The sequence below is a fragment of the Corvus hawaiiensis genome, chromosome 23 (assembly GCF_020740725.1).
Source record: "Corvus hawaiiensis isolate bCorHaw1 chromosome 23, bCorHaw1.pri.cur, whole genome shotgun sequence".
Classification (NCBI taxonomy): Eukaryota; Metazoa; Chordata; class Aves; order Passeriformes; family Corvidae; genus Corvus; species Corvus hawaiiensis.
Genome location: NC_063235.1, coordinates 4693585 through 4709375, shown reverse-complemented (window position 1 = coordinate 4709375; position 15791 = coordinate 4693585). Strand labels below are relative to the sequence as shown.

Here is a 15791-nt window from a genome sequence, read left to right as displayed (position 1 = left end):
TAACCCTGCCTTGGCAGGGGGGTTGGAATGGATGATCTGCAAAGGTCCCTTCCAACCCTAAATATCCTGGGATTCCGTGATTCAGAGCCGCCACCTGTTGCGGCCGCGAGGCCGCGCGGGAGGCGTGCGCGCTCCCGCGGGCGGGGGGGGCGGCGCGCGTGCGCGAGCCGGCGGCGCCGGGCAGCGCGCAGCGGCCTCTTCCTCCTTCCCTTCTCCTCTTCCTCCTTTTCCTCCTCTTCCTCCTCCTCCTCCTCATCCCCGTCCCGGGAGCGCGCTCGGGCGCGTGCTGGCGGCGGCGGGGGCGCGCGCGGGCTCGGCGGGGGCGCAGCGCGGGGATTGTTCGCGCCGCCGCTCGGGGAAGCGGAACGCGGGGAGCGCTCCCCGCCGCGCCCCCGCTGCCTCCTCCTCATCTTCCTCCTCGGCCGCCTCCGCCTCCCGCCCCGCCGCCCCCGTGTCCGCGCCGGACCCCCACCCCGCCGCCAATATTCCCGAGATCAAGCGCTACGCGGCGGCGGCGGGGCCGGCGGCGGGGCCCGGGGCGGGCGGCGGGGCCGGCGGCGAGAGCAGCGAGGCCGCCACCGCCGCCATGGAGGCGCTGGGACCCGGTGAGAGCCGCGGGGGGGGCGCGGGGGCCGCGGCCTGTCGGGCCGTGACAGCGGGGGAAGGAGGCCGCGGGCCCGGCGGGGCGCCCCGGCAGCAGCGGGGCCCGCTCGGAGCCGCCGGCGCTGCCTGGTGCGGAGGAGCCGCAGCGGGTCGCGAAACTTTGCGCGGGGGTTGCGGATGCCCTCACGGCCCCGCTGCTGCCGGGGCTACCGGGGGACGCGTCTCGGTGTCCCCGGGGTGAACGGGACGGGACTAGGAGCGGGACAGCGACAGCGAGGGGACGGGGACAGGCAGGGCTCTGGTATCACAGAGATGTGCGCCCTGCAACCTGTGCAATGATAAGTTTTATGTTTGACATTGAGCCATTTCTGAGAGTTTAAGGTGATACTGTCTGAAAATACGGTTGTTTATTTCTTTAACAAAGTTCGCTTAAATATTGGTGGGTTTTTGCATGTGGTGTTTTCCTGCTTGTGTCTTATTCCATGATTATTCTTCTACCAAATGCCTGCAGGATGTATTTCTAGCCCTCGGTGGCCTGTACACCTGACCCATCAAGTTCCCATTCAAACGATTGGTATAATCGAAGTGATGTTAATTTTGGTGTGATAGAAAACGCTTATTGACACAAAGGTGCAATTCCAGAAGAATCCAGAGTTTGAGGTAGTGAGGGCTGACTCAGAGCCTGCTGTATGTGTGTGATGTATCGTGGCCTCCCTGAGTTCCAGCTGGAGAAGCAGATCCTCTTTCAGTTTTGAAAACTGCTTCCTGTCTGAAGCAACTCGGTTGAGGTGCTTAGTACGTAATGATTGTGGGATGGGAGAAATTAAAATATAACAGCACATACAACCCTAGTCAGGCTGATCAGATAAAAATCCTGTGATGCCAGGGCAGCCTGCCTTCAAATGGGAAAACAGTTTTTAGCTGATTCTCTGGAATCCTTTGAGAAATAACTTTCGGAAGGAGGAGATGTATGTTTTATCTCCTTTGGACAGAACAGAGGACAGCGTTGCTGTGCGTGTTTGCAGAACTTGTCAATACCAAGGCAGGAAAATGGGTAAATATAGTTGTCATTTAATCTCTTGCAGGAGGTCAGTGCCTGCACTTCCTTCAGACTAATTAGCATGGGATTAATGGATCATCTCTCGTATCCAAATAAGCACAGCAAACTTTGATTGCCCTCAATGATTCATGCTTGTCAAGGCAGTTGTAGTTTTTTTAAACACTAACTGTACCCCACAACTGGTCTGACTGTGACAGAGCACAATCTGTCAGGCTGGTGCGGAGCCAGGAGCGTGTCCTATGGGGTGTCTGTCTCCGACAGCCCCCTGCCACTGTGGCTTTGCAGAGTTGATGTGGCAGTGGGCTTCAGCTGCTTACATGCTCTGTGTTCCTTCTGCTTAAAAGTATTCCAGGGCTGGTGTCCTCAGGTTGGTAATTTTATTTGGTAATGCAGTAGCCAGTGGATGGCTTGTAAATCTGGTGTGGAATCTCCTGGGATTTGGTCCTGGGTTTAGTTTATGGTTGTGTTAAAGTTTATTGCTGCACCCTGAAGTGTACTCAAATAGGAGTCACCTACCTCTCCTCTCTCCTGGTACAAACTCTGAGCCTTTGTCTTACATGGATGCTAAATTTGCCCTGAGTTTTATGATAGGTTTATTATTGCATTCTAGTGAGACTTCTTTGCTACTCTACAACAGAGGGAAGACACTTTGATCACACTGAGCCCTGCTCAGATATAGACAAACCCATGAAAATATACCAATGTCGTTTGCTTTATGTGCAGTGTCAGCTGAGGCTGTGATCGATTTAAAAAAATAGTCAGTTTAATCTCGTTAACGTGGTATCTCAGATCTTAAGACTTTGAGGAGGGTAACTGAAGGCTTCCCTAGTGACCAGCTTGCATGTGAGTAATGCTTCCAGGCCTCTAATAATTTCCTCCTTAGAGTTGTTCCTGAAGCTCTTTTTTGTCCCAATAAAATACCTCCTCCACGTCTGTAGGAGTCCGTACCTGTCTAATGCTTTCTCCCTTATCCTTCTATTTAGAAGAAAGCCTGAACCTTTCCTCACTCCTGTCTTTCCGTTGGAATTTTAAATTGGATCACTAACATCTGAACTTCAAGCCTGTAGTGAAAACAATGACAAAATGTGGCTTTTGTGGCTGTTGGTTTGTTCTGGAAATGGAAGTTGGGATGTATTTATCTTTGCATTACGTGAAAATACATAATATTTGTATGGTTGCATTCCCTGTCAGGACTCTGTGAAGTTCCTAACCACAGTCATGAATAAATGCCACTAAAAATTTAAGAATTATTTATGGCACCTACCTATACATGCTTTAGGGAGCACATTTTTTACCTTGAAGTTCTGAGCAGCTGGAAGGCTGAGCCTCTTTGAACGCCTCTGTTTGCAACCTCGGAAAGCTTAAGATTTCTTCCTGCCCAGTCAAAAAGTCACCCATAGCACACCTGAGAGGTGCGTGGAGTGAGCCATCCCATCTCATACATATTTATTTGACTTTCCTAGGGCCCCCAACGAGCCTTTTCCAGCCGCCGCGTCGCCCAGGCCTGGGCACTGTTGGGAAACCCATCCGTCTCCTGGCCAACCACTTCCAGGTTCAGATCCCCAAGATAGATGTTTATCACTATGATGTAGATATCAAACCAGAGAAACGCCCCCGAAGAGTCAACAGGTAGGAGTTATTTAATGAAGGTTTACTGATTTAAATTAGCTGTATATACCTGAATGTAAGAAAGCTGTGCATCCTAGGAATTCTCCATCTGCTAAAGGCCTGTTTGTGTTTGTACTGTGGTCAGCAGCTGCCTTTCAGTGAACTATAATATTCTTATTTTTATGAAGATGTGTCACAATTGGCCCATAATCTGGAAGGCTCTGGGAAATGTACTGAGCATTGACCTCCAGCTGGTTTTATTTTACAGTCTACAAGTGAATGTCCCTGGTAATTGTTCCACAGTCTGTTACACAAACGTGTAGCAGCTGAGGGGACGTATTTCAGCTTGTAGATTTTGGAGTCCACACATGTGGATCAATCCACAGAGTGCTCCTACCCACCCCAAGGCAGCTGTTTTTGTCTGCTCCTGTGTCCGAACATCTCTCCAGATTCCTCTGCCAGTTTTGGCTGTAGCTCTGCTGACAGTACAGATACCTGTACAGACACCTGTGTGTGCCACCTGTGTCTTAACCTGGAGGTGACTTTTACAGCTCCTGGTGTGACCTGGGGGTGCTCTCGTGCATTATTGTTTTTCATATCTTGCTCCTTTAAGAAAAAGTGAAAAACAGACTTTTGAGTTGTGTTAGCCCATTGCTGAATTTTCTGTTCTTCCACTTAACTCAATGAATCACTCCCTAGGGAGGTGGTGGATACGATGGTGAGGCACTTCAAGATGCAGATATTTGGGGATCGGCAGCCTGGGTACGATGGGAAGAGGAACATGTACACAGCACACCCCTTACCCATTGGCAGGGACAGAGTAAGTGTTGCCTTAAGTTTCTATGGGAAAACTTACAGTGTCATTGGAAAAGTGTTCTTTTATTGACGTAAACCCAAAACACTGTCACACCTATTGGTGTAGTCTTGGCAGGGCCAGTTAGGGTCTCTAAGAGCTCACTGGTGTTTTATTGAAGTTTGTGTCTTTGGGTTTTTAATTCCCAGCTCTTCAGCTGGAGAATATCACGAGACGTGAGAACTACGTTGTGCTCTTATAAGCTGCAAGGAGATTATTTTTCTTTCACCCTGATGGGAACTTCCCTTTCCTCTGTTCTGACCCTCGTTCTGTTGCTGAATGATAAAGTCGTTGTAGCTGACGATGGCTTTGGTTGGGTTTGGCTGCACTGTGGAGATACATCCTCCTGTTCCATGGGAACAACTGGATCAGCTGTTCCTGCCTTGCACGTGGACCCGAACTCTAAACAAAAGTTCACCCCATCTACTGATCTCCCAAGGGATCTGGTCATTGCTGCGCCATGGGGAATGCCCAGGATGAGGTCACAGTTTCCCCTGGGCTGTGGGGTGTGAGAGTCATCCCAAGTGCTGTGCCAGAGCTCTTGAGATTTGTGTTTCCCAGCGAGTCTCCTTTTTGACCAAAAGGTTTTCTTGCCTTCCCATTTGGTTCACAAAACATCTTGCTATTAATTGGCTGACTTAAAAAAATGACTCACCGTTCTCCAGAGCTTTGATGTCACCATACTAATTACTGCTTAAAATTTACATTTAAAGATACTTCAGTGCAGTTTCTCACATGAATAAATGACAAACTTTCAAAGTCCTGAGGGAACCAATTGTAATGTTTTAAGGTCATTACCCAAACTAATCATCAAAAATACAGACTCAGAGGACACCTAGGAGAAAACTGTACCATTGCTGAGTGTTGTGTCTGTCTGCAATCCATAACAAAAGCTTGTGCTTAATTCTCTTGTGCCCATGGCAGGTGGATATGGAGGTTACACTTCCAGGAGAGGGGAAGGACCAGACATTTAAGGTTTCCATTCAGTGGGTGTCAGTCGTCAGCCTTCAGATGCTGCTGGAAGCTCTGGCAGGGCACTTGAATGAAGTTCCTGAAGATTCTGTACAGGCACTGGATGTAATCACACGGCACCTTCCCTCCATGAGGTGGGTACCTGTGGGGCCTTCCTGACTGGGTATGTCTTCTATCCATCTTAACATTTGTGTTAGTTATTCCTTGCTGCTGCTCTGCTGCCCATTACACCTCTGTGGTAGAAGGGATGAGGGATACAGCCATGTAATTCAACACCTGCCTTACAAATTTGCACTAGAACAGGGAAATGTGATCTGAACTAAGGCCTTGTGTCTGCTGGTCATGTTTCTAACAGGAATTTGCGGTACCCTTTCCAGCTGCACTGTCAGAAAAGGCTTTATGTGCTTGCCATGAGTGAGCTCTGACAGTTACAACATGCTGTAGAAATGTGTTTTAAACACTATAGGTGTGAATGTAAAAAGTATATCAGAAAGAAATGATCAGAGTATTAATTCTCTGATTTTTTTCAGGTACACCCCTGTGGGTCGCTCCTTCTTCTCCCCTCCTGAAGGTTATTACCACCCCCTGGGAGGGGGCAGGGAGGTCTGGTTTGGTTTCCACCAGTCGGTCCGTCCTGCCATGTGGAACATGATGCTCAACATCGATGGTGTGTAGGAGATTCTGTCTCACTCATGTAACAGAGTTCTTTGTGCTTCTCAGTTAATTGTCCTATCTTTTTATCTTAGTGTCAGCGACTGCTTTCTATCGTGCCCAGCCTATCATTGAGTTCATGTGCGAGGTCTTGGACATCCAGAACATCAGTGAACAAAGCAAGCCTCTGACAGACTCCCAGCGTGTCAAGTTTACCAAAGAAATCAGAGGTAAAAGCTTGTCCTGAAGCTGCTGCAAGAAAATACTGAAACCTGCTCATATTGCATCGCAATGAAAATTTGCAAGGCACATGAGGAACTGGGCCGTTCCTTTTTGCCTTCATCCTCCTCAAAGGTGATTCCTGTCCCTGAATTTATTTTCTGTTGGGTTTTCAGGTCTAAAAGTAGAGGTTACCCACTGTGGCCAGATGAAGAGAAAATACCGAGTTTGCAACGTTACCCGGCGACCAGCCAGTCACCAGACGTACGTATCAAGCACTGCCTGACAGTTCTTAAAATCTTCAACCTAGTAAATATACCTGGAATATATTTGGTATATTGTTTATGCAGGAATAGTTGATTCTGGAGGTGAAGCAGCTGTGTGGCTTTACAGGCATGTTTAGTATTAGTGGAGTAGAGGAATAATGTGGGTTTTGACCACTGCTTTATTTCCTTCAACCCAGGAAAATTGAGCTGTATCCTGGCTTTTAAATACAGTTGTCAAAAGCTCCCATTTTTAAAATAGCTAAAATATGAGAAATTCAGTATATAGACTAAAATCTTTTCATAAAGAAGAGATCCAGTAACTAAGGAAAATAGAGTTTTGCTAAAGATAGTCTGGAATAGGTTTTTTATACGATTTTTTCCTTTAAAAACATCTGACAAAGTCTAACCAGAACAAACATAATTTCTAGGTTCCCTCTGCAGCTGGAGAATGGGCAGGCCATGGAGTGCACAGTAGCTCAGTATTTTAAGCAGAAGTACAGTCTGCAGCTGAAATACCCTCACCTGCCCTGTCTCCAAGTGGGACAGGAACAGAAACACACGTACCTGCCGCTGGAGGTAAGGATCCGAGTCCTGCACTGTGGTGTGTCCTCTGTTAAATGGTGTCACAGCACCTCTCCCTGCTCCTGTGCAGGTGTGTAACATCGTGGCTGGCCAGAGGTGCATCAAGAAGCTGACAGACAATCAGACGTCGACCATGATAAAAGCAACAGCCAGGTCTGCCCCAGACAGGCAGGAGGAGATCAGCAGACTGGTGAGTATTTTTCCAGCTGCACAGTCTGTGTTGTCACTTTTCATGACATTTCCAGAGCATTGGAGCAGGTGATGATGAGCAACATGACCAAGAGAGAATTTAAAAAATCTGTCTTGGTTAAAACAAATCCCATCTAAACAGAAAGGCTGTTGATGGCAAAGAGGGCAGAGTCACCTGAAGCTTTAGTGTAGTGACATCAATACTTGTCTTGTCCCCAGGTGAAGAGTAACAGTATGGTTGGTGGGCCTGATCCGTATCTGAAGGAGTTTGGAATTGTTGTCCATAACGAAATGACAGAGCTGACAGGCAGGGTTCTGCCAGCCCCAATGCTGCAGTATGGAGGCAGGGTGAGTTTCCACGTTTTGTAAAACTCCTTATCCTGAGGTGATTGAAATTCATGAGATGTTTTGTGTATCTTCTCATGAGGCTTCTTCTGGTGGGCTACAGTCAAAACAGAGCAGTACTTTATTTCTAGTTTGCCTTTGGTTTTTACCTAGAACAAGACTGTGGCCACACCAAACCAAGGCGTGTGGGACATGAGAGGGAAACAGTTCTATGCTGGCATTGAGATTAAAGTTTGGGCTGTTGCCTGTTTTGCTCCTCAAAAACAATGCAGAGAAGACTTGCTGAAGTAAGTATTTTCCTATTTATTCAGGATTCTATTGCAAGGTGTGTTTTTCTCATGTTTCTGAAAAGTGATTTGTGGTATAAGTTGATTTTCCCCTGCCCTTCAAATTACCCTACAGAATCCTAAAGAAAGAGGTTGTGTGAACCACTGATTGGTAAAAATCATGGTTGCAATAATGCTCAGATAAATTAGGTGGATAAGTAAAAATTTACCAGAGCATCAGTATTAGTTTGGAAATCTGCCTCAGGATGTTCATCTCAGATGTCTCTTTCTGTAAGGCTTGTAAAATTACAGAAGCTGATGACCTTCCTCAGAGAGAATTAGAGTCATGTTAGCGAGTTCCTGATGGGGATAGAATTGCTAAAAAATAATTACTGTAGTGCTGTGAAATAGCAGAAATAGCTTAGATCTGGTTGATAAAACTGATGAGTGAACCATAGTGAAAAGGCCAGGACAAATCCACTTCTATTTCAGGAGTTTCACAGACCAGCTGCGCAAGATCTCCAAGGACGCCGGGATGCCGATCCAGGGCCAGCCCTGCTTCTGCAAGTACGCCCAGGGTGCAGACAGCGTGGAGCCCATGTTCAAACACTTAAAGCTGACTTATGTTGGCCTGCAGCTCATCGTGGTGATTCTGCCTGGGAAGACACCTGTGTATGGTATGGAGAAGGGGCTGTGAAGTGATCAGGAGTTGTACTGCAAGTGGGTGGCAGGAAGGAGGCAGAGGAGGTAATGGGTTCTCTTTAAAAGGGTGTTTTGGAGCTGGTTTGTCAGGCCTGATTGGAGAACTTGTATTACCAAAGAGCAAACTGAACCTTTATCAGTGAAGTTTCAAGGATCTGAGTTACAGTAACATTTGAAAAAAAATAAGAGCAAGCAGGAACCACTGCCTTATTTTCTGTCACAGCTGAAGTCAAGCGGGTTGGAGACACTCTTCTAGGCATGGCCACACAGTGTGTTCAGGTAAAGAACGTGGTCAAAACCTCACCACAAACGCTGTCTAACCTGTGTCTGAAGATCAATGCCAAGCTCGGGGGAATCAACAATGTGCTGGTACCTCATCAAAGGTAAGAGTCAATCAAAAGCTCTTCATAATGTCTGCATTGTCAAGGAAAATGGTGTTGTTTTGTTGTGTTTGCTAAAATGATACTTTTCAAAATAAAACACGCTTTAGAAATTCCCACAGTCTGGAGTGGACAGTGGAGGATATGTCTGCATTTGGAGTGTTCCCAGTAAGCCCTGAGCCAAGGGGAGTCAGAGCCATCCAGCAGTCAGAGCCACCAAGCTCACCAAGGTTTTTTTTCCTGTCTCTTTCCTGCCTTTGGATTCACTCAGTCTACCTTTTCCTCTTGCCACCTCCTAAAGCATCCTGTGTTTGCTTCCAAATTGAAAGAGAAGGAGTGAGGAGGAGTGACTTGGAATCAATGCTTGTAACTTGGTCTGCCTTTGACTCTGTCCTTGTCACTTTCTGTTCTTTCTGGACTGTAAGTGCTTGAGGCAGCGAACTTTATCCTTAAAGATTCTGACAGGTTTTAGTTCTGTTCTGTGCTTTGGATGCACCTTTCTCAGCTGTAATTTTTTTTTTTTGTTTGTGGCCCTCCTTCCTTTGCTCTTCTTATTTATTATTATGAGTTGATAAGAGGCTTAAAGCACCTCTCCTCTCAAGTCAGGGTGAGAAAGTTGAGGTTGTTCAGCCTGGAGAAGAGAAGGTTGTGTGAAAACCTCACAGCACCTTCCGGTATCTGAAGGGGCTGACAAGGAAGCTGAAGAGGGACTGTAGTAATGGATTCACACTAAAAGAGAGTAGGTCTACATTAGAGATTAGGAAGAAATTCTTCCCTGTGAGGGTGGCGAGGCCCTGGCACAGGTTGCCCAGAGAGGCTGTGGCTGCCCCATCCCTGGAAGTGTCCCAAGGCCAGGTTGGCCAGGGCTTGGAGCAGCCTGGGATAGTGGCAGATGTCCTTGCCCAGGGCAGGGGGTGGAACTGGATGGGCTTTAAGGCCCCTTCCAACCCAAACCCTTCTGGGATTCTGTGATTCTAACTAAAAAACCTTAATCTTATCAAACAGGCCCTCGGTGTTCCAGCAGCCAGTGATCTTTTTGGGAGCAGATGTCACTCACCCTCCCGCCGGGGATGGGAAGAAGCCATCCATCGCAGCTGTGGTGGGCAGCATGGACGGGCACCCCAGCCGCTACTGCGCCACGGTGCGCGTGCAGACCTCGCGCCAGGAGACCTCCCAGGAGCTGCTCTACAGCCAGGAGGTGATCCAGGACCTGACCAACATGGTGCGGGAGCTGTTGATCCAGTTCTACAAATCCACTCGTTTCAAGCCCACGAGGATCATTTACTACAGAGGGGGAGTGTCGGAAGGACAGATGAAACAGGTATTGTCTGATAATTTTTTGCTGCTTGTGAAAAGGGATTGATATATAGTTACGTGGATTATAAGGGATTGGCCCTTGAAAAAATATATTTATTTATGTAGATTATATTTGTTACTGGAAAAATTAAGTTTCCTTGAATTGTCCTGGGCAAGCACAATGTACACTTACCCGTCTGATCATGTTCCTTACTATGTGGCATTTGTACACAGGGGAAAAAAGCAATCAAATACCTACTGAATTCATCACATAATAGTTAAATCTTCTGCTTGTAGGTAGCTTGGCCAGAGCTGATTGCCATCCGGAAGGCCTGCATTAGTTTGGAAGAAGATTATAGGCCAGGAATAACCTACATTGTTGTGCAGAAAAGGCATCACACCAGGCTGTTCTGTGCCGACAAAACTGAAAGGGCAAGTACTGATTCCATGAGGGGGAGGTGATGGCACAGGAAAGTGGGATTGTTTTATTCAGTGGGGTGGGATCTGTCTTGCCCACTAAAGCTGTACAAGCAGCAGCAGTACTGGGTGGTAACAGGCTTTCGCTAGCAAAATAACCAGTTCCTCCCTTTTTTATTGCTCTACATCAGATGGAACAGCTTGTTCCCCCTTTTGGAATAGGTGTGCTCAGTATGCAGTATTTGTGTACCTGGAACTGTATCCTAGGTTTTTATAGTCCAGGATTCCTGATGATGAGCTGACCTCGCTGTTCACTCTGTTCCCTGTTCTGTTTCCAGGTGCATCTAAGATGTGCCTGTGCCACAAATCCACAGGCCAGCTGAGGAACCTTCTTTAGGGAAGCGCTTGATCTGAGGTTTGCTTAAAAACCCAGATCTCCGGGGTGTGAGGGCAAACAAGGGTACGAAATAAATTTATCTCAGGAATCTGCATTTTCAGATCCTGAATTACTTGTGTAGGCTTTATCCCACTCTGCAGTTTTAATGGTGCTGGCAAGGGTTTTATTTTCCTCTGATGACACACCAGCTGGATTTGGTGAAGTTTCTAAAAATGAATTCACAGAGAACATTTTCATTCCTGCTATGTAAACGACCTTAATGTTTTTTCACGTTTTTGAGCAGTAAATTTTCCAGCAGCTTTCAATAGAGCCTACCTCTGAAGGCATTTTTGGGTCACTTCCAAAAAAGCCCATGGACTAATAATAAACTTTTCTCACTAGGTGGGTAAAAGTGGCAACGTACCAGCAGGCACTACTGTGGACAGCACCATCACACATCCCTCTGAATTTGACTTTTACCTCTGTAGCCATGCAGGAATTCAGGTAATGCCAGCTCTGTAGCCCTCAAGCTGTGGGACTAAATCCTTGTAGTTGTTGGGAATTGTCACTTCTGTTTGTCGCTTGGCAGACTCAGAGCGTGTCGGTGCCTGCTGGAAGGTGCAGCCTGCAGGTACCACCTCTGTGCTTGCTGCTGCTCTCCAGCTGACTGCTCACCTGTTCTCTGCAGGGAACCAGCCGGCCCTCCCACTACCAGGTGTTGTGGGATGACAACTGTTTCACAGCAGACGAGCTGCAGCTGCTGACGTACCAGCTGTGCCACACGTACGTGCGCTGCACCCGCTCCGTCTCCATCCCCGCGCCCGCCTACTACGCCAGGCTGGTGGCCTTTCGGGCCAGGTACCATCTTGTGGACAAGGATCATGACAGGTAAGGAATGGCCTTGTCCTCCTGGTAGGCAGGTAGTGAAGCTGAGCTGTGCTGCTTGTCCCAGTTGTTCACGGGTGTGTGTCTGCTCACAGCGCTGAGGGCAGCCACGTGTCGGGGCAGAGCAACGGCCGTGATCCGCAGGCGCTGGCCAAGGCCGTGCAGATCCACCACGACACCCAGCACACCATGTATTTCGCTTGAGAGCACCTGGGAAGATGAGGCAAAACAACAACCCATGCAGTCCTGAAGTGTTTGGAAGCCTCCTGCTCTATCTAGGGCCGGGGGATTTCGGACTGCCCACTACCAGCAGCTCCGGACAGTCGCACTGAATCTGTTCTTCACTGCAACGTCTGATGCACCAACACAATTGAGCCATTTGTTTCATTGTTTTCTGTACTAGAAATCCATAGACTTGTCTTTTCTGATGCATTGGACCGAATTTTTACCTCAAAGCGCAAAGGCCGATCATCCTGAAATTTTTCAAGGACTTGGCACGAAAGGTTTCTATCGAATCTTTTGCTAGCTGTGGTTTTTCAGTTCTCCTCATCCCATGAGCTGACAGTGACTGCTGCCCTGTCTCCGTGCCCTGCTTCGTGAGTATGACGTGATGGCAAAATGTTTTATCCAGCTCTCTGTAATCCTTCTGTCGTGTGGGGCCATAGATTTTTTAATGGAGATTTTAGACTTCACTACTGTAAAATGCCTTTTAACAAACATAACTTTCACAGGTATTGCAGTTTTTTGTCAGTTTTACTAATTATCTTTTTAATCTCTGCAGTCTTGGGCTGCAAAGCAATTGCACTATACTGCGAGTTAATAGGTGGTTCTTGTTCTGTGAATGTGTAATATAACTAATAGTGATGCCTGTCAGTAGATTTTAATGATAATGGTTATAAATAATACTGCCATGGTATCGTAACAAGTACTGAACCATCATTTCCCCCCTCTAAAAATGATAAAACAAAAAAAAAATTTAGCTTTTAGGTATTTTGCAAACTTTTACAAAAGTGCCCACTTTATGCTGCTGTGTGGTTTGATAAATCTAAGTGATTTTAAAACTTTTTTCTCATAGAAGGTTTAACTTTGGCAATAAATCTTTGTTTTTTAAGCCCCCCCAACAGTGTAATTTTCTAGCTGAGGATTGTGCATGAGTTTAACCAACATTCTCGTGTCGTTTTCTGAACACACAATTTGGCAGTTTCTGAAACAAATTAGAAAAGACGCATTTCCATGCTTTTTTTAAGAATTATTTTTAACTGTTTTATATTCACTGTTGGTGTCCTGTCTACAACATTTTTTATAAGCTTGGAAACTGGGTGTTCCGTGTAGGAAAGGCCAATGTGTACAGTCAAAATGTATTGTGTGACAGGCAACCTGAGGACTTGTACCAGCATTTTGAACTGTTTTTTTTCCTGGGAATCTGGGTTGCCCACACAACTGCATTTACAGCATGTTGAACCCGTGTGAGTCTCAAATGCTGATTCTGTCCCAGCCTAGAAATTAGGGTTTTTAATCTGCTTGGCTTTTTTCAGCTGCAACCTGCAATCCAGAACAGGGACCTGGTTTCCCTGGTATTCCTGTAATCCATGAACGTAGTAATTTAAGACTAGATTCCTTATTGTATACCTGAGTTAGTGCAGATTAAATCTTATTCCTAAACTGAGGAGGAGTTTGAGAAGCCCAAGGATTGCACTGTGGTCTCTGATACTTGTGTGGGGTTTGCTGCTAAGTTGTCTGCTGTCCCAAAGCTTAGGAACCAGCCCCCTCCAAATTTCAGCAATAGGAAATGCTGTTTCCTTCAGTCTTTAAGCTTGTAAATAAATGAAAGTTTACATTTCTAAATGCTGTTGTTTTCAGTTGTACCAGAGTACACTGAACATCTTCAAACAGTTTTATAACCTCCTTGCCAGTAGTTCGTCTCATAAATTAAGTTTAACCTCTTTTCATTTCTTTTGAAAATGGGACTGAAGTGAACCCTGCCCCTGCACGTGCCAGGACAGGTTTAGATTGAAAAAACAAAAAGATTCTTTTTAGTTTTTTAACTTTTTTTTTAAAGAATACCTCACTTGTGTAATAAAATCAGGACATGTGGGTGGGAGACTGACCGCTGCTTTTCTCAGTACTCGTTCAGGGAGAAGACACAAAACCCCTTTTTAGAGTGAACTCTGACTGACCCAACACACACGGAGAACTTTGGCACCTTGAAAAGCACCTGAGCACCTGTTGGAGGTGGTAGGATCCAAGATCCCTGATTTGAGTTTGTGCACTAGGAATGGGGCTGGTTTAACAAGGGTGCATAAAAAATGAACTTTATCACCAATTAGTTGTCCAGTGCCAAGCACTCCTGGTTGAGACTGAGGGAAGGGAGAGCCTCTCCTTGGTTTGCCTGTGACTGGATATTTGACCTCAGACCAGGTGGAGCATCAGCCCCTGGCGAGCCCTGGGCCAGCACCTGTGCAGGGCTGGTGTGAGCCCACCCCGGGCACAGGGCTGGAGTTTTGGGGGGAAAGCACTGAAGTTCAGGATCCAAGTTGCAGCAGTGCTGCCCTAGGCAGGTCTGAGCCCAAGTCTGGAGGACTTGAGGACCTGGGTGAGCCCTGTGGGCCTGAGTGACTCGTTCTGCATGTGTCAATCAATGGGAAGATGTGCATTCTGTAGCTGTAGTTTTAGGGTGTTTTGATTTTTGTTTTTTGGGGTTTTTTTATAAATAAAGCCTGTTGGCCACTGTTTAGCTCTGTGGTGTGAAAGATTTTAAATGTAGCAAAGTTCAAAGAGTTGGGGAAGGGGGTTGATATATATAAAAAAAATATATATATTTAAAAAGGGGGGGGAGGGGGCAGAAATCCTGTTTTCCACCCGGTTCTGCTTGCTTTGTCCCTGCTGAGTTCCGAACAAGCTCTGGCAATCCCTAGTTAGCCTCTCTCCACCAGTCTGGCTCTTGTATTCCTGTGAGTTACCCAGGGTCGTGCCCGGAGCTACATCCAAAGGGCGCAGAGGTCGGTGGACGGGATGTCCCGTGTCCACCCTTGCTCGGCCCTTCGGATGGGGACGAGCCCTCGTTCAGAGCCGGTGTCTGACAGCCCTGACCCCCAACCCCTTTGTGGATGTGCTGTAGGAGTTTTCTTGCTCAATAGCGAGGGAGTGACTGCTTTCATTTTCAGAAGGCAGGGCCGGAGGGCATTGGATCCATCCCGATCCTGATCCACTGCGAGGCTCTTTCCCTGTGCACTGGAGGAAAGATCTTGCACTAAATATCACTTACAGATTTTCTTAGACCTTGCTATTGACATTTTCATATTTCTATGTCTAGAGGCTGCAACTTCAATGTAAAATGTTTGCATTTGTTCAGTTTGACTTCTGATGTAATTTTTTGGTTTCTATATTGTTAGACTTGTAATGTTTCAAATGGTATTTTATTAACTTTGGGCTGGATGTATGTCTCTAGCAATACGAGGTACTTTCTAAACTGTCCTGGGGCTCACAGCCCTGTGTCGAGATAAGATGCTGGTTGTGTACAATTGCAATGTATTTTTTTTTTTTTTTAGCCTGCAGGGATATTTTGTGTTCATGTGTCCAAAAATAATAATAATAATAATAAAAAAAAATTGGCATTCTCGTGCCAAATGTTCTGTTTTTTCTTATTGCTGTCCAATAAATGCAATGTACAGAGTGAGCAACCAATACTGTTGCCTGTAAACAAATGTCTTATTTAACTTTTAATTAAAACTTGTACACAATGTGTCACCTGTGGAACTCATTACCACAATATATCTATTTCTGATGCATTAAGAGTTAGCAAGTTACAGAAATATGTATGGGTGACATCTCCCGGGATCCTAAAGGAAGCTGAAATTGCAAACCCCAAGGGCGGGGTTCAGAATGGGCCTATTTTTTAATGTTTGGGAAATTACAAAGAAAATTTGGTGTTAATGGACTGTACCTGCCTGGAGAGGGGATTCTATATCAGAGAGATGCAATGAGTACAAGAGCGGTTGGCTGCTTTATCTTCTCTATGTGAGGTGAGGGTTTGTCTCCTCAGACAGCTGCGCTGCACTATAAATACTGCAGAAAGGACAGGAAAAGTTTTTGGAGGAGGCCAGAGCGTGGGAGCTGTGACT

The 15791-nt window shown here is 46.4% G+C and overlaps 1 protein-coding gene across 2 annotated transcripts; it reads left to right on the top strand.

The window, feature by feature from the left end:
* Positions 1-333: 333 nt before the first annotated feature.
* Positions 334-15412, top strand: LOC125337393 (protein argonaute-4). 2 transcript variants are annotated; one of them, XM_048327072.1, is made up of 19 exons: positions 334-605; positions 3127-3292; positions 3971-4091; positions 5049-5230; positions 5627-5763; positions 5843-5977; positions 6143-6230; positions 6661-6808; positions 6885-7004; positions 7223-7351; positions 7502-7635; positions 8107-8291; positions 8540-8699; positions 8807-8926; positions 9702-10017; positions 10290-10424; positions 11188-11289; positions 11474-11673; positions 11766-15412. In XM_048327072.1, the coding sequence occupies exons 1-19, from the start codon at positions 587-589 to the stop codon at positions 11872-11874; spliced, it is 2706 nt and encodes a 901-aa protein (XP_048183029.1). In that variant the 5' UTR covers positions 334-586; the 3' UTR covers positions 11875-15412. The 2 variants fall into 2 exon arrangements, with proteins under 2 accessions (XP_048183029.1, XP_048183030.1); XM_048327073.1 differs by lacking the exon at positions 8807-8926 and having other exon boundaries at positions 337-605.
* The last annotated feature ends 379 nt before the right edge of the window (positions 15413-15791 follow it).